The sequence below is a fragment of the Dermacentor andersoni genome, chromosome 4 (genome assembly GCF_023375885.2).
Source record: "Dermacentor andersoni chromosome 4, qqDerAnde1_hic_scaffold, whole genome shotgun sequence".
Classification (NCBI taxonomy): domain Eukaryota; kingdom Metazoa; phylum Arthropoda; class Arachnida; order Ixodida; family Ixodidae; genus Dermacentor; species Dermacentor andersoni.
The window spans coordinates 4,970,754-4,988,967 of NC_092817.1; the positions used below are offsets into that span (position 1 = coordinate 4,970,754).

The following is an 18,214-nucleotide window of genomic DNA, read 5'->3' on the forward strand; positions in this document are numbered from 1 at the left end:
TTGGTGCGGCTCATCAGTCTGAGAAAGGTAAGGTTTGAGACGGCTGACGTGGATGATGTCGGAGAGAGGTGAAGGCACCGTGGCATTCAGCGGAGACACTTCATATGTGACAGGGGTCACCTGGCAAAGGATGCGGTAAGGGCCATAGTATCGCGAGAGGAATTTCTCGGAAAGGCCAACATGCCGAGTTGGATACCAAACTAGCACAAGAGCACCTGGTTCGTAGTTCACGTCGTGATGGCGCTGGTCGTAACGGCACTTCTGGCGTGCTTGGGTCGCTGTGGCTATTACATCCCGAGTGTACTCTGTCGGCGAGTCGAGTGTGGTCGAAAGGAGAGTCTCGAAAGGCAAAGTCGGCTCACGGCCGAAGAGGAGATAGAAGGGTGAATAGCCAGCTGTGTCGTGGCCCGAGGAATTGTAGGCGAACGTGACAAATGGTAGAGCAATGTCCCAGTCACGAGGATCGGAGGAAACATGCATTGCTAGCATGTCAGTTATTGTGCGGTTCAGGCGTTCGGTAAGACCGTTAGTTTGAGGATGGTAAGCGGCAGTAAGTTTGTGTTTAGTAGCACATGATCGAAGTAGGTCGTGTATGACTTTGGCAAGAAAGTATCTGCCGCGATCGGTGAGAAGTTGACGAGGTGCACCGTGGTGCAACATGACGTCGTGAAGCAAGAAATCAGCAACGTCTGTAGCGCAGCTGGTCGGTAGGGCTCTAGTAATGGCATAGCGAGTTGTATAGTCCATGGCGACGGCAATCCACCTATTTCCGTCCTTGGATATAGGGAATGGTCCGAGGAGATCAAGACCAATGCGAAAAAAATGGTCGGCTGGTATATCCAAAGGCTGCAGCAGTCCGGCAGGAGGCACAGGTGGTCTTTTTCGGCGTTGACACGACTCACATGCGGCAACACAGCGCCGGACGGAGCGGTTGAGACGGGGCCAGAAATACCGTCGCCGAATTCGGTCATAGGTTCGCGTGACGCCAAGGTGTCCAGTGGTGGGAACGTCATGCAGTTGCTGCTGTACAATCTGTTGCAGATGAGACGGAATGATGGTTAGGAGCTTGGGCCCGTCGGGGTGCATGTTGCGGCGATACAGGATGCCATTTTGTAGTACGAACATGTGAAGGGATGGGTCAGACGGAGCAGAGAGCAGGCGTTCGATAATGGGGCGTAACGACTCATCGCGTCGTTGTTCAGCGCCAATGTCTTGCAAGGCTGAGAGTGAAAGAATGCAGATCGGTGCTACATCCACTAAACCGTCAGTTGGCGTCCTGATGTAGACGACCCGACTTGTAGACCACAGTGTATGTGTATTCTTGCAGCCGTAGGGCCCAGCGACCGAGGCGTCAGGTGAAATCCTAGAGGAAGGAAAGAGAAAAGGCGTGGTGGTCGGTTGTAACTGTATATGGTCGACCATATATGTAGGGTTGGAACTTGCCCACCGCCCAAATGAGGGCGAGGCACTCTCGCTCAGTAGTCGAGTAACTGCGCTCGGCGGGAGAGAGGAGGCGACTGGCGTAGGCGATAATGCGGCCGTGCCCACATTGGCGTTGAGCTAAAACTGCGCCGATGCCGTAGCCACTGGCGTCAGTGCGAATTTCTGTCGGAGCGGAGGGGTCAAAATGGGCGAGAACAGGATGTGTGGTAAGCAGCGTGATGAGCTGCGAGAAAGCAGACGCTTATTCAGAGTGCCAACAGGAAGGAACGTCTTTCTTCAGGAGGTCAGTAAGGGGACGGGCAACACGGGCGAAATTTTCCACAAACCTGCAGAAGAGGCCTACAAAGCTGCGAACATCTTTGGCACAAGTTGGTACGGGGAAATTCTGCACAGCATGAACTTTAGCGGGGTCGGGGAGAATGCCTGACACATCGACGAGGTGTCCGAGCATGGTTATTTGGCGGTGACCGAAGTGGCACTTGGATGAGTTGAGCTGCAAGCCAGTGGTGCGAAAAACAAAGAACAGATAAAAGTCTTTCAAGATGAGTCGCAAAAGTTGAAGAGAATACGATGACGTTATCCAAGTAGCACAAACAGATGGACCATTTCAAACCACGCAAGAGCATGTCCATCATCCGTTCAAAAGTCGCCGGGGCATTGCACAAGCCAAATGGCATTACTCGGAACTGATATAGGCCGCCTGGTGTGACGAATGCGGTCTTTTCACAGTCCATTTCATCCACGGCAATTAGCCAATATCCAGAGTGAAGGTCTATAGATGAAAAATAAGTGGCACCGTGGAGACAATCCAGAGCATCGTCAATGCGGGGAAGTGGATATACATCTTTCTTGGTGATCGTGTTTAGATGACGATAGTCAACGCAGAATTGCCAGCTGTTATCCTTCTTTTTGATGAGAACAACAGTGTTCAATAATCCCTTTGGCAAGCATCTTGTCAACCTCGCTCTGGATAACTTGTCGCTCAGAGGGTGACACTCGGTATGGGCGTCTGCGAACAGGTGTTGCATCGCCGGTATTTATCCGATGCGTCACGACCGTAGTTTGACGCAAAGGGCGATCGTTCAGATCGAAAATGTCGGAGTAGGACTCGAGGAGGCCACGGAGCTGTGCGACTTGTTGGGTTGAGAGGTCTGGTGCAATCATCTTTGTAAAGTCATCAGTCGGGCCTGATGCAGAAGGCGCAGAATGAGCAGTGGTCGAAGACGGCACAACAGGTAGAGCAGAAATGTGGCACTCGTGCATTGGTGACGTGGCAAGAGACATGCCTCGAGGAACTACTTGCGGGCACTGTCCGAAATTTAGTATGGGAAGACATGTCTGATTGTCCGCAACAGAAACGATGGTGTGTGGGAAGGAGACATTGTGAGAAAGCAGGACTGACGTCGCGGGAGTAAGGGCATAGTCTCCATCAGGTACAGGTGGGCTGGCTAAAACAGGGATGAAGGTTGCTGCAAGAGATGGCAGGCATATAAAATCCGCGGAACAAAGCTGAGCTGGAGCTTGAGCAGGAAGGTCAATGGGAACAGGTAGGGGTAGGTCAAGTTGTACAACACCGGCGGAACAGTCAATCGGAGCAGAATGGGCGGACAAAGTCGAGTCCGAGGATCACATTGTGAGGGCAACGCTCAAGCACACTAAACAAAACGGACATGTGGCGACCGGCGACACTGACACGAGCAGTACACATTCCAAGCACAGCCGGAGTTCCACCATCGGTGACCTGGAGCAGTCGAGTCGGAGCAGGAGTAAGTACATTTTTCAAGCGCGTTCGAAGCTCCGCACTCATGATAGAAATTTGGGCTCCAGTATCGATGAGTGCTGTAATGGGCAAACCGTCCGCGTCCAGAAGGTTCCGATTAGTAGGCAGGGTCAGCAGAGGAATTTCAGGCCGGTGTTCTAGAGCAACGTCACCTCCAGGAGCTGCCCCAGTTAGTTTCCCGTCGGAGAGCGGCGACGGTAAGCTGGGGATGGAGAGCGACGCAGCTGGGGCGAATGGGAGCGGTGACTATGTGGTGATGGCGATCGGCTGGTCGCGGTTGCTCGAGCGTTGTCAGGTGCATCTTCAACCTCGGTGGAGAGTGATGGCGGGCGAGGATTCAGTGGAGAGCGGCGGTAGGCGGGAAAGCTTGGTCGAGAGTGGGCTGGCCAGGAACTTCGACAGTGGCGAGAGATGTGGCCCACATGTCCACAGTAAAAGCAGATGCGTCTATTGTCATGGGTGCGCCATTCGGCCGGGTTGCGATATCTCTGATATGGACCGTATTGGCTCCGGTGAACAGGGGCAGAGGCAGCAGACGAAGCAAAGTCAGGACGGCTGGCGGAGCAGATGGATGGAAGACCTACATTGGCAAATTCTTGGCGAATGACAGGCTGAATGAGGGACACAAGCGGCCGGGAATCGTCAAAGCACTGCGTGACTGGCGTGGAAGGAGATGCTGCTTCGATTTCTCGCCGAACGATACGTACGACGTTCTCGCAGGGGGTGGACTCAAGCGGTGGACAAATGTCTTCGCACGTCGACAAAGCTGCGGTATTAGGTAGACGAGTAAACTGTCGAACTATGCGGCGACTCTTCGCATCTTCAAAGCAGCGACATTCGTTAATGATCTCATTGACCGTTGTGATGTTCTTATAAACAAGCAGGTTAAACGCGTCGTCCGCGATGCCCTTTAAGATGTGGCTGACCTTGTCTGCCTCTGCCATATTGTTATCTACTTTGCAGCAAAGAGCGAGGACGTCCTGGATATATGCCACGTAAGATTCAGTGGACGTCTGTACACGGGTCCCAAGGTCCTTCTTCGCAGCACGTTGGCGGCCGACGGGTTTGCCGAACAAATCTCTAAGCTTCTGTTTACACTGGTCCCAACTCGTAATCTCTTCATGTGTTTCGAACCAGACCCGTGCTGTTTTCTTGAGGTAGAATGTTATATTAGCCAGCATAAGCGTGTTATCCCACCTGTTGTGTGCGGTGACCCGTTCATAATTCTGTAACCAGTCATCGATGTCAACGTTGTCAATCCCGGAAAACATGCCAGGGTCGCAAGGCTGGGCCAGGATGACCGTCGGTGGCGCCGACGGGGCCGCGGTTGAACTCTCTCCTTCGGATGACCTGGCGGCCAGGTTACGTCCGCTGCGGAGCTCCGTCTTGCTCAACTGATTACCCCGCACCTCCACCAATGACGTTACAGGAAGGAAGAAGCGTTCGTCTATTTACAGGTGGCCTTTAATGGCTCAGCCAACAAGCGTAGAGCATGGATACTGCTAAACACTTCTTTGTCGTCTCTAAGACCACCATCAGCGTCGTCTTCTTTCCACATTACCGACTGTGACAATATCTTCAACATAATAGTCTTCCTTTAGTGCTGAGCCTTGATGAGCCTGGCAAACAGTGGCAGTTTTAGAAAGCAGATCCTGCCACATGGTACGCTTCAAGAAGTCGGAGGCCCATGTCATGTAGTAAAACGCGAATGGAGTGACGCCTTCAATTATTTTTGCCGCAGTGAAGAACACACACAGCTGCTGTAACAGAGGCCAGCAAGAAGCTGAGAAATGACTTACTTTCTAAGCACATACTCTGGCACTCAGAGCGCTGCAGTGCTCTGATATGGGCACGGCCAAACAAACCTGCTGTAAAAATGCACTGTTTCCTTACTCTTTAGAGCGCAGCTCTTAGGCGCCCATTCCTGCAGCAAGCATTGGCATTGTACCTCGTAACGCAGTGAGTGAGCACAGTGAAGGATGAGGGTGAATGCAGAGCAGGAGATAAACGACAGTGATAGTGAAGAGAGTGTGAACAGGAAAGTGTAGGAGGAGGGCATGGTGAAAGAGTAAGAAAAGCATAGTGACATGCAAAAGTGACTCTGCGGCAACAATGGCCACGAGATGGCACCAGAGGAGTGTGTGTCATCTGTACACCATGCATGAGCTGCATTGGTTGCATGACTCTTTCTGTGGCAGTTGCTGTGAATCGTGCCCACACTTCAACCAACGCGCTTCCTCTCGTGATCATTTGATTAGCGAGGCAGTCATGCTACACTTTGCTCTGCCTGCAACTTGCTTCATGAGACGGATTGTCCACGCCAGCCAATATATCGCGAAATGAAAACAGATAGAGCTGGGCTGAAATTTCGCATTAGGGAGTATCATAATCGTTGGCGAGTTTTTTTAAAGGGCAACGCACATATATAAAAATGTAAACAAGATTTTTGTTGCTGAACGTGCTGCAGGAAGCTTATTTCACTTCTTTAAAAATTTTAAATATTTGTTATTTCACTTCTTTAAAAATTTTAAATATTTGATTCGATATTGGACACTAATTTTCCACAAATACAGTGGAACTCCGATTATATGACATTGAGGGTACCACACAAGACTCGTATAATCCAGGTGTGGTGTAATAGAAAAACTAAGAATACAGGCAGTGATGCTTAGTGTTGCCCAAAAACCTGGTACAGTCCGCCTGAATAAGCCCGCGGCATGAACCTGTACTGCTCTAAGGAAGGTAGATTAAATTATATTTTAAAAAAATGACAACCAAGCATTTAATTGGAGATGTTAGCAAACCTTTAATCTTATTTCTTTTTAAAAATGATATTTTTCGTAATTTTTGCCCAACTGCGACACATCAGCTTCCTCTCGAAAGCTGCAACATCTGACAGCAAGACGCCAACATCGTCGCGTGCACAAACAAACCGCCAGACGATGTCTACGGTGCGCAGCACGTTCGCGTAAGTCGGAATGAACAAACATTTGCGAAGCAAGTTCCCTTCACTTATCGTCGCCTGAGGTGCAGACAGCTTTCCTTGAGCGAACCCTTTCAGAGATAACATTCGCGAAATTTAATGTGACTTGCCACCGAAAGTGTCCCCGAAAAGTGTTTTTGGTACTGTGCCAAGCTCGTAATCAATGCCAAGAGCACTATGGGCCATATACTTCGAAGGGTTCGGAGCTGGCACCAGCTGAGTCTCGCGAAGACAAAACCATCTCCATAAGTGATCGTATGAAATCGTGTCACCTTTGAGCTTGTTTAAGATGAATTACTTCTTAAGAGGAAGCTTTAGCTCATATGCTCCTATCTAAATACAAGTAAAAGAATTCGTTGTTCTTGGCAACCACCACACCCAATTTGAGGAGGTTTGTCGCATTTAAAGGAAAAACTGAAATGGAAGACCTGGGAAAGTCAGGAAATTGTAAATAATTCACTAGCCATCCTGATGTAGTGACCATCTGTGTATACGTTGTCCCCGCTCTGCGGAAAGCCAGTTTTCCTCGTTTGCCGTGCCTCGGCGTAGGGGTCATTGCCCCCAGTTTGCCCTATGGGGGCGCCACAACAGCCACTCGGCAAGCCTGCTTTTAATTCTGAATAAAGCCAGTTGACTCTCCGTTGTCAACATGTCAAAATGTGTACTACTTGTCTCCGCTTAACTGAGCTGACAAGTGGTGACCCATGACATTTACGTTTTTCTTTTTTTAACCCTAGCCATGGACGATGCTGCTCTTACTCATTCTGACAGGGATGACGCCATGATTACGTCTCCTGTCATCGCTACAGAGCTTCAGCTTCCCAGCTTTTGGCCCAAGAATCCTAGAGTTTGGCTTATGCAAGTAAAGGCGCATTTTCAACTCTGGCGCATCACTTCACAGACAGATGTACTTGCACATCATCACCATGCGACCCTCCGACATCACCGATGCCATAGATAACTTGCTAGTGGGCACGCCTTCGATCACAGCCTATGACGACCTGAAATGCACATTCCTGCAGTGCCTCTAGCCATCGCAACAGGGTAGGTGCCAACAGCTCCTCTCCGAGGAACTTGGCAACCAACGACTGTTGCAACTCCTGCATCGGTTGCGTCAGTTGGTGGGTGGCCACTCTGCGTACAAGAGGCAGTTTCCAATTTTGCGCGAGCTGTTCTTGCAGCACCTCCCACAGTCCACACGCATGGTGGTGGTGGGTTCTGACGAAACGAGTCTCCATTCCATCGACTAGCTGCACTCGCTGACCGCATATGCGACTGCTCATCCACGGCACAGCTACCTATGGCCACTGCGAGAGTCTTGGAGCCAAAAGACAGACTCTCGCGCCTGGAGGAAACAGTCAATTGCCTTACCAGTGCACTGGAGACGCTTACGACGAGTGGCAACACTGGTGACCAACTTCTGCACAACCATTCGCCTTCACAGTCTCACAGCATACCTAGGCACTTGCCACGCCAGTTGTGCTGGTACCACCGTTGCTTTTGTGAACAAGCGTCTCTGCACCCAGCCCTGCTCATGGATGGGAAACTCGCAGGCCAGTCACTAACGGTGGCATGCAACATCAGCCCTCGTGCAAGCCACTTATTCTTCGTAGTCAACCACATCACTGGCACCCGCCTCTTCATCGAAACAGAAGCCGAGCTGTCTATCGTTCCCACCATGGCTGCTGATCGCCATCGTGTCGTATGGGCTCTGGTCAGTAATGCTAGACATTGGACTCCAGCGCTTGCACAGATGAGTGTTTGTAATCACCGACGTCAGCTTTCCTATACTGGGACGGGACTTCCTTAGCCATTTCAATCTAGATGTGGGTGTTTGTGATCTGCGCCTACAGGATAATGTCATATCTCTTGTACTTAGCCTGCAGTCCAACTTCATTTTTATCTGGAATCCGTACATTTCAGCTGGTCTCGACGTACGACAAAATAGTTTCTGAGCATCCGTAACTCGCGAAGCCCTGAAACGATGTGCTGCACGTGAAACGCAAGGTGATGCATTGTATCACCACCACCGGCCCACTTGTCGCCGCGTGGCCACGGAGGCTCGCTGGATCGAGGTTGGAAGTCACCCGCCGTGAGTTTGAATGCATGCTTCAGCCCAGCTTTATTCATGCCTCCTCCAGCAATTGGTCTTCACCTCTCCATCTGGTTCCAAAGCACGACAGTGGCAACTGGTGGCCTTGTGGTGATTACCGAGCTTTGAATGTTGTCACTATTCCGGATCAATATCCTCTTCCCCACATACATGACTTCAGCACTGACTTCAGCACCAAAATATGCAGCAAGGTCGATTTGATAAGTGCATACCACCAAATTCCTCTCGAACCCAGCGACATTTCGAAGTCGGCAATCACTACTCTGTTTGGCCAATTCGAGCTGCCTGAAATAATGCGGCGCATACCTTTCAGATTCACGGACAAGGTTACACGCGGACTCCCGTTCATTTTTCATTTTAGTCTACCTTGACAACATTCTCGTTGCAAGTTGCAAAGACAAAGAGCACTTTCGCCTTCTATTTGAGCAACTGGATGGAGACTGCCTGGTCCTAAAGCCCCAGAAATGCATTTTTGGAGTTGAAGCCCTGGATTTTCTTGGCCATCGCATTTCACCCCAGGGCATCAAGGCACTGGAATCACGGGTGCAGGCAATCGAGGACTTCCCCTCTCCAACGTCCATCCGACAGTTGCGCTAGTTTCTGGGGTTCATGAATTTTCACAAGCGCTTCATATCATCCTGTGCGCAAGTACTCCGCCGCTTACCGACCTGCTGAGTTTTGACTCCAAAAAAACGTCTACCTTCCACTGGTCCTTGGAGCACGAACACTCCTTCCAGGATGCCAATATGTTGGTGACTGCAGCGTTACTGATTCATTCGTTGCCCGATGCACTAACACGCCTATTGGTAGACAAGTCAACCATGGCAGTGGTTGCACTGCTGCATCAGCATGATGGCAAAGACTAGAGGCCACTGGGCTTCTTCTCAAAGCGCCTCAAACCTACAGAAGCTCGCTATAGCACCTTCAGGAAAGAGATGTGAGCCATTTATTGTACTGTCAAGCATTTGCGCTTTTTTCTTGAAGGCTGTAGCTTTTACATTTTGACTGACCACAAGCTGTTAACCTTCGTTTTTAAGAACAGTTCCTCGTACTCAAAACATGAGCTTCGGCAACTTTCCTTTATCTTCAAATTTTCAGCGGACATCCGTCATATCTCTGGGACTGAAAATAGGGCAGCTGACACACTGTCATGGATCGGTGCTGTGCCTGCTGGCCCTGTGGATTTCAACTGCTGACCGAGCAGAACAATTCCAAAGCTTGCTTTTTCTGCTCCGGCAAGACTCCTCGGCCTGCGCCTTCATAACACCACGTGTTGCCACCCACAAAGCAACAGCATGGTTGAGTGTCTCCACCGATAACTGACGGCATCATTGACGGCCACGCACGACAGACAGCACTGGGTGGAAAAGCTACCCCTAGTGTTACTGGGGCTGCGAACAGCAATCAAGGATGACCTTGAAGTCAGCACAGCCAAGATGCTCTCATCGTCATCACAATCATCATCAGCCTATATTATGTCCACTGCAGGACGAAGGCCTCTCTCTGTGATCTCCAATTACCCCTGTTCTGCGCCAACTGATTCCAACTAGCACCCGCGAATTTCTCAGTTTCATCGCTCCACCTAGTCTTCTGTTGTTCTCGATTGCGTTTCCCTTCTCTTGGTACCCATTCTGTAACCCTAATGGTCCAACGGTTCTCTAACTGGCGCATTACATGACTTGCCCAGCTCCATTTTTTTCTCTTGATGTCAATTAGAATATTGTCTATACCCGTTTGCTCTCTGATCCAAACTGCTCTTTCTGTCATTTAACGTTATGCCTAGCAATCTTCGTTCTATCACTCTTTGCGCGGTCCTTAGCTTGTTCTCAAGCTTCCTTGTCAATCTCCAAGCCTCTGCCCCATATGTCAGCACTGGTAAAATGCACCGATTGTACACCTTCCTTTTCAATGATAATGGTAAGCTTCTAGTCAGGAGCTTGCAATGTCTGCCGTATGCAATCCAACACATTTTTGTTCTTCTGTGAATTTCCTTCTCATGGTCAGGGTTCCCTGTGATTAGTTGACCTAGGCAAACCTATTCCTTCACAGACTCTAGAGGCTGACTGGCGATCCTGAATTCTTGTTCCCTTGCCCGGTTATTCATCATTATCTATGTCTTCTGCATATTAGTCTTCAACCCCACTCTTACACTCTCTCTGTTAAGGTCCTCAGTCATTTGTTGTAACTTGTCTGCAGCGTTTTATCGGCAAACCGAAAGTTGCTGAGGTATTCGCCGTCAATCCTTACTCCTAAGCCTTCCCAGTGTAATAGCTTGAATACTTCTTCCAAGCACACAGTGAAAAGCATTGGAGAGATTGTGATTCCTTGTCTGACCCCTTTCTTTATAGGCATCTTCCTACTTATGTAGAATTAAGGTAGCTGTGGAATCCCTGTAGATATTTTCCAAGATGTTTACATAAGCGGTCTGTACGCCTTGATTGCGTAGTTCCTCTATGACTGCTGGTATCTATACTGAATCGAATGCCTTTTCATAATTTATAAAAGCAGTATGGAGAGGTAGTGTGCTCTGAAGAGTTATCGATAATCTGATTGATGACATGGATGTGATTTCTTGTAGAGTATCCCTTCCTGAAACCTGTCTGTTCCTTTGGTTTACTAAAGTCCAGTATTGCCTTTATTCTATTCGAGATTATGTTGGTGAATATTTTATATAACACTGAAAGTAAGCTAATGGGGCTATAATTTTTCAGTCCTTTAACATCTTCCTTTTTGTAGATTAGTATAATGTTTGCATTCTTCCAGTTTTCTGGGACCCTTGCAGTCCATAGACATTTCGTATAGAGAGCCGCCACTTTTCCAAGCATTGTCTCCTCCATCATTGATTAAATCGACTGTTATTCCATCTTCTCCTGCTGCTCTTTCCCTTTTCATATCTTGCAAGGCCCTTCTGACCTGATTGCTAGCTATAGGAGGAGTTTCTGTATCCTGTTCATTACTGTTTCAAATGGAGTTATCCTGAGTCCTCTGGGTCCAGTACAGGTCAGTATAGAATTCTTCCGCTGCTTTTACTATACCTTCGAGATTGCTGATATTACTCTGCTTATCTTTCAGTGCATACATCTTGAGTTGTCCTATGCCAAGTTTCCTTCTTACCAATTTCAGGTACGTTCATTTCTTGCTGCTTCTTCAGTCTTTTATCACGTTATAATTTCAAATATCACTTACTTTCTCGTTGCTGATTAGTTTTGACACTTTCATTCTTTGTTGTTTATTTATTAGGTCCTTCGTTACTTGGGAGAGCTTGCCTACTGGTTGCCTTGGTGCCTTGCCTCCCACTTCAATTGCTGCCTCTGAAGCTTATGGTTTCATTCATTGCCTCTGTCATCATCTGTTTGTTCTAAGGCTGCATATTTGTTTGCAAGTACCAGCCTGAATTTGTCTGCTTTTACCCTTACGGCCTCTAGGTTGACCTGCTTCTTCTTGACCAATTTTCCTCTTTCTCTCTTTAAATTGAGGTCAATCCTAGCCGTCACTAACCTATGATTTTTGCACTTTACCCTACCTATCACTTCTACATCCTGCACTATGCTGGGATCAGCAGAAAGTATGATGTCAATTTCATTTCCTGTTTCACCATTAATGCTTTTCCAGGTCCACTTTCTGTTGCTACGCTTACTATAAAAGGTGTTCATTATTCGCAGCTTATTCCTTTCTTCGAATTCTATCAGCATCTCTCCTCTACCGTTCCTAGAATCGACGCTGTAGTTGCCAATTGCTTGTTCACCAGCTTGCTTTTTCCCCACTTTTGCATTGAAGTCACCCATTGCTACAGTATACCGAGTTTGATTGCGACTACTGCTACTCTCTCAGTAATGCTCTAGAATTTGTCAGTGGTGCCCGCTGTGTCCTTATATATTAGGAATCCTATCCCGTATTGCTTCTTATCTGGGGGACCTCTATAGCAGAGGACATGGCCGTTTGTCAGCACTGTATAAGCATCACCAGTTCTAATCTCACTGAGGCCATTGATATCCCAAACAATATCAGATAGTTCCTCAGAGTCCTGCTAAGCTAGCCTCACTTGACAGAGTTCGGCTATTAAAGGTTGCCAGGGCCAGTTTCCATTGGCGGGCTGTCCAGGCCCAGAGATTCTTAGCACCCTCAGCTGCGTCACATGTGTGACCGCCGCCTTGGTCAGGTGCTCCGCAGCTGCCGTGCACTGAGGGCCATGGGTTAATTATAGAAATCATGGGGTGGCCGAATACTGCACCAGGGAGGCCAATTCCTGTTCTGGTCAGGGAGTGTCTTTGTTGAAGCTTTGTGGGCCTTCCTGATTTGGTTGTACCTTGATTAGTAAAGCCCCACTCGCTTTCGGCATCTTTTGCCGGTGACAGGCATCACTCCAAGCCTGCAGATGCTGACCCGAGATCCTCTATGGGTCAGCAATTCGCGTTCCAGGCCAGTTTTTCAGCACACAGCGTCGTCTGTTCCAGCGGCCGCACATCATTTAAAAAGGCTACATTCCTGGCTCGACCAGCTTCGACCTATGCCCCCCACATATCGCCTGCAGGCAGCCTGTGTTTAGTTCCCGACAATGGACACAACCACGCATGTCTTTCTGCGGCCCGACTCTATCAAGCCACCATTTTCCTATGAAGGCCCCTTTTGTTTGGTTTCACGTTCAGAGAAAATTCATATATGCAGCAAAGAATAGAGAGTGTCGTGCGAACCCATGAAGCCAGCCTATCTTGAACATTAGCTCTTCATTCCTTCCGCAATTCACACTTCACACAGTCGCTACAAGGGCTACCCCCCCCCCCCCCCCCCCCAAGAATGTCTCCGGCATTCTTGGGAGGAAGGGGGAGCCCTTGTAGCGACTGTCCGTCTATAAATTGTCCCCGCTTCTCTGCATAAGCCAGTTTGCCTCGTTTTCTGTGCCTCGACGTTGGGGTCATGGCCCTCTGCTCGCCTGAAGGGGATGCCACCACAGCCGCTTGGCAAACCTGCTTTTAGTTCTGAATTGAGCCAGTCGACTCTCCGTTCTCAACCTGTCAAAATGTGTATTAGTTGCCTCCGCCAAATCAAGTTCCCAACACTGATTACAATAGCTTCAGCAGTTTTAAGGGGCACTGATGCAGGTTAACCATCTTTTTTTTTTCCTCTTAGCATGCTGTTTGGACAAAATCAGCAGTGACGATCGCTTTCACCACTGCAGCTTGGGTGGTTTCAGTCATGCAGTCTAACATTCTTATTCTGTACAAGAAGATAGGTTGTACCTTTAAGCAGTTGTAAGATATTATGTAACTAACCTTGTACACGAGTGCTTGGAGTTGATGGTCTTTGATGTGTTTCCGAATGTTCTCCCTCCAGTTTTTGTCAACATGCCACGCACATAGTAGTTGCCGGTCAGCATTCCCCATCACTGCTTTCCATGCATTGTAGAATGCCGGTGCGTCGTCGCTCATAAATGCCTTCGTTGCAATTTGGCCTGTTTTCTGGCGCACAGCTTTAAAAAACACCTCCATGCCTTGCTTGTCAACTCTGCTGGTTATACAAAAGGCGACGGGAAAACCTGTTCCATACTCGTCCACACAAAGCAGCGTCACTAGCTGGAAGTCGTAACCTGCATGAATATTATGAACTTTTGTGGTTAGTTCATCTTTTTAAAACAAATATTCAAACAATGTCTTGTGCAACAGGACCTGTTGCTGTAAATATTTGCTACCTTCGGAGATGTGCTTTTAGCTGAAGTTTGACCACTCTTGTGGCACTGATGTTGCAAGTTTACCATACACACACCTTTGTTCATTTCTTGCAACATTTCAAGAAACCATTCACATAGAGGAAACAAATTCTTTTTCTGGGGGCATTTCGACTAGCTTATATAAAAGCTAGAAAAGTAAATAAACAAGCAATGGTGCTTCATAGTAGAATCAGTAAAAGGCTAAAAGCCACATTGAATGTTCTAGAGCAAGGCTTCTTAAACTTTCTGGCCTTGTGGAACAAAACTGACTTTCCAGAACATTGTGGAACCCTTCCCTTCTTCCTCTTTCCACCAACTGGCTTATGCTTAAGATCTAAAGCATAGAGAACGGGTAGAGAGGGACGTAAGAGTATTTGCTGCACGCTTAATAATATCAGTGCTATGGTGGCTAGAGGAGAGTAGGTGTGCCAACCAAGCACATCTGTTCACTTTTCTGCATCATAATGCAAAAATGGTGCTGCTGTCGGTACAGTGGTTTGCCTGGGCAAGTTGTTGTCCGTGCACAACATAGACACGAGGGTTGTGTTTGAGAATATTGCTGCCACTGTTTTCAGCTATGATGTATGCTCCAAATACATAGGAGCAGTCAGTGCAAGCAATGCTGGATGGAAAAGTTGGCTATGACCAGAAAACATGAAATGCTGGAATTAATTTTTGTAGCTTATATGAAGAACCTGGCACTACAGTTTTAACGGTTTTTAAACAAGCAGAGTTATTTTGGAGTCGTATGTTGCAAGCTGGTGTGTATTTATTTTCATGGATTTCTTGTAGCCAAGTATTGCTTGAATCAATAAAATTAGGAGGTCCAATGTCCTGAAGCATTTACCATGCAAGTTATGAAAAATGCAGCAGTGGGGCACTCCCAAATACATTTTGACTACGTGGGATTTTTGTAATGTGCACCAAAAGTGAGTGCTCGAGGGTATTGCATTTCAACCTCATCACAATGCAGCCACCATTGCAGGTATTCAAACCCACCTCATCCTTGCTCATCACAGTGATAACCATCGAGCTATCACAACAATTCTAAGCAAGGATGCTGCACTTGAAGCTGAACTTACTGCATCCATATAAGTCAATGCCCTTCAGCATGTTCTGTAACTTAAATAATGGAATAATAATCATGTCCTCTTCCTTTTTTATTTTTGTATGTTTTCCTTTTTTACCTGTTCTACATATATGTATGCTGTTCTTTTGAATGAATACACTAATTGCTAGTGAACACCATCCTAGTTTCTGTGACTAAGTTTTTCCTTGTGATAAGTGCTATCATGTCTTACAGAAGTAAGCACGATTCTAGATTAGTCACATTTAGCACTTGCCTGTCGTGCCATGTGTCCCGTCTATGCAGAGGCGGTCACTGCCAAGCTTCTGGAGCAACTCCTGTTGTGGATTAGTCATTATAATAAGCATGAAATCGTCGACATCAAGCAACTCATTGTTTTGACGCTGCAGTGCTGTGGCACTGTCAGTTATTCCTTGCTGTTTAAAAAACAGTACAGGATTGTCATCCTGCATTTTCATTTTCTCCACCCAGAGCAGGACACTTGTGTAGTCGTCATTGTGCAGGCGCTCGTTGCAGTTGATATTGAAGTCCCTTTGAATGTTGTACAGGTCCTGCCTAGTCAGCAAATGCAGCCGCTTCCATGACCCGTCCACACTGTCCCTAATTGAATCCATTATTGCTCCCATGGCTGTACCAGCTTCCAGTTTGCCTTAATAAGAAAATGAAAGTGACCAATGCATTATTTCACAATCAGTGCTTCTGCAGTAGTAACCAAAGTGCAGCAATTTTCTTTTTTTTGCATATCAGAACTTTTAATTTCTGCATATACATTAATTTGTTGAAGTGACATAAAGAGGATGGCAGATATCTCTGCAATATTTAAACATACTGTGCTTTATTTGAGCCATTTCCAGTCATCTCCTGGAAAGTTTTCTTGTCCAGTCATCTTTCTCATTTTCCTGATGAATTAATGGCTGTATTTTCATTGTAGTAATAGACCTAGCTTGAAAAAATATGTTACAATTTTGACTTGTTCTATACGGCCCACCACTCTTGGTATCAGATTGTAAATTATAGCACTGCACAGATCTGATTTTACAGCCCGGGCCCACTTCAGGAAGCCCAGGGACTGCATGTGCATGACCAGACCCATCCCGGACATGGTGGAGGTAATTTATTGAGGATGAATATTATTATTGGTGCCCTGTACTTTCTGTGGCAGGCCATCAGACGGAAAGTCCAGTGTGTACATGCATTGAAATGTTGCTTTGCCTGCGCTGGTAGCTTGGCAATGAAGCTGTTGCGCTGCTGAGCTCTAGGATGCGGGTTCAATTCCCGGCCACGGTGGCCACATTTCAAAAGGCCCACATGGGCGTATCATTAAAAAAATTAAAAGAATTTTCGTGTAGTACTAACACTTGCAAGGATTCTTTTCTACCGCAAACTGTACGCAAGTGGAATGGTCTCCCGGGAAATGTCATGGATGCAGTAATTAGTGCCTTCATATTTAACACAATTGAAAAAATTGCAACAATTTTTTGCCACTGTATATCTCCTGATCCTTCTCTGTTCTGATGTTATCACACCTTTCAATATATGTTATGCATTGTGCAATTTTATTTGTATATTGAATTTCACTAAGTATGTTTATAATTGTGTTTGGAGTATTTCTGAAACACTTCTGTACAGTATTAGTATGCTATAATGTATTTTGTTCAATCAAAGAGACATCTTCTCGCTGCCCACTCCTGCTTATCACCTTATTCTAAGGCCAGCAGACACCCCGTAAATTAATGATAGCACTAGCCCATCAAACAATGTCATAATGGGCACATGGTAAAAATTGAGGCTTGCGAAAATTTTAACTTCATAGTTTACTTGTATACTGCAAATTCACCCCTGAAGCTTAGAATCTGTTTTGCTAATGCATCAGTCATTATTGAGCCTGCGCATCAAAACACTTTTAAGTGAAAAAATTATATGCTCCATTATGCAAAAATCCGTCAGTGACCAAAAAGGGTATCAGAAATTGTCGGTGACACAGAGTGAAAGCGCATAAAAAAATGCTTGGAGTGACATCAAATTTCTCAGGGAGGTTCCTGTAAACAAAGCAAATTAATGTCTCAGTGAACAAAGCTAGGTTCATTTCCCTCTTAGTGGGAATCGAAGATGGGCCTTTGGGGTGCGTGATGAGCATGCTTCCTCAGCGCCATGGCGATTCTATGGTTCTGTCTGACTAAAGGTGTGCCTAGTGGATGTGTTGACGCCTGTGGAAAGACTGACACTGTATGAGTGCAGCCAGCTCGTCGACGACAATCCTATAACATATGCTCTCTACATACGTTGAACCAAAACGACTGTAATGCTTTCACATTCCCATACATAAGCAGCTTTAATTGTGTCTGCCCAATTTTTTGCCCCTTTTTTAAGGGGATAAGGAGCAGCACTTTTGTCACAAATGCTGTGAATCTTATTTAAGGAAATGTATTGTGGGAGCGGCACGGTTGCTCCGTTAATGCCAACAGGCCCCAGTCCTCGTCGGCCGCACCCAAGAGCGCCCCAGCCAAGTCTCGAACCACCGCTTTCGCTCGCTAGTCACTTTGTCCTCCACTTCGACTGCTGGCTCCGATACCGTAGTTCCCATAGTATATAAACATTTTTTAGTGCGGAACTGAGGGAAAGTAACACTTGTTTCAAACAAAATTACTTCTATTGGAAACCAAGAAAAAGGGTCCATTCTTTCCTGTCCTGAATGAGCAGTAATGTGTTTGTCGCATTACATTTAGCAGAAATCGAGATATCTTTTGATACAGTAGGACTGGACTGGATGCGACGCCTCTATTACTAATCATTCAGGGCATTTTATGAGGTGTGGCTGCAATGTTACCCACAAGGACTGCTTGAATTTTTCTCTACTGGTGCTATAAAATGGTAGTTAACGTAAAATATGGTGTGTTCACTTGCAAACTCACCCCTGTGCAATGGCCACAGTGGGCTCTTGTGCTTCCGTGGCCAGCGCAATTCCCTATCATTGCATCCACAAGCTAGTTGCTGCGCAACATCAACAGATGCCGACATATTTGCATAAGGTCTGTTGACAAGATGTTCTGGCTTTTGCTTTGTGTTGCTTCAATGGGGGCACTAAGAATGTTTTGCACGTTAAC

General features: G+C 47.0%; 1 protein-coding gene across 6 annotated transcripts in view; it reads left to right on the top strand.

The window, feature by feature from the left end:
• The window catches only part of LOC126518945 (uncharacterized), a 42,329-nt gene that overhangs the window by 13,327 nt on the left and 10,788 nt on the right, over window positions 1–18,214 (top strand). Inside the window, exons 3-5 of one of the 6 annotated variants that reach the window (XR_008609979.2) lie at window positions 11,222–11,319; window positions 11,392–11,442; window positions 16,138–16,219. The exons of 2 other annotated variants lie outside the window; for them this stretch is intronic. Coding sequence is in view for 1 of the 4 variants with exons in the window: in XM_072287719.1 (XP_072143820.1) it covers window positions 11,222–11,319; window positions 11,392–11,442 (149 nt within the window). In the remaining 3 variants the exon portion in view is untranslated. The remainder of the gene's footprint in view (window positions 1–11,221; window positions 11,320–11,391; window positions 11,443–16,137; window positions 16,220–18,214) is intronic. 3 more of the 6 variants (XM_072287719.1, XR_008609980.2, XR_011893765.1) reach the window with 3 other exon arrangements.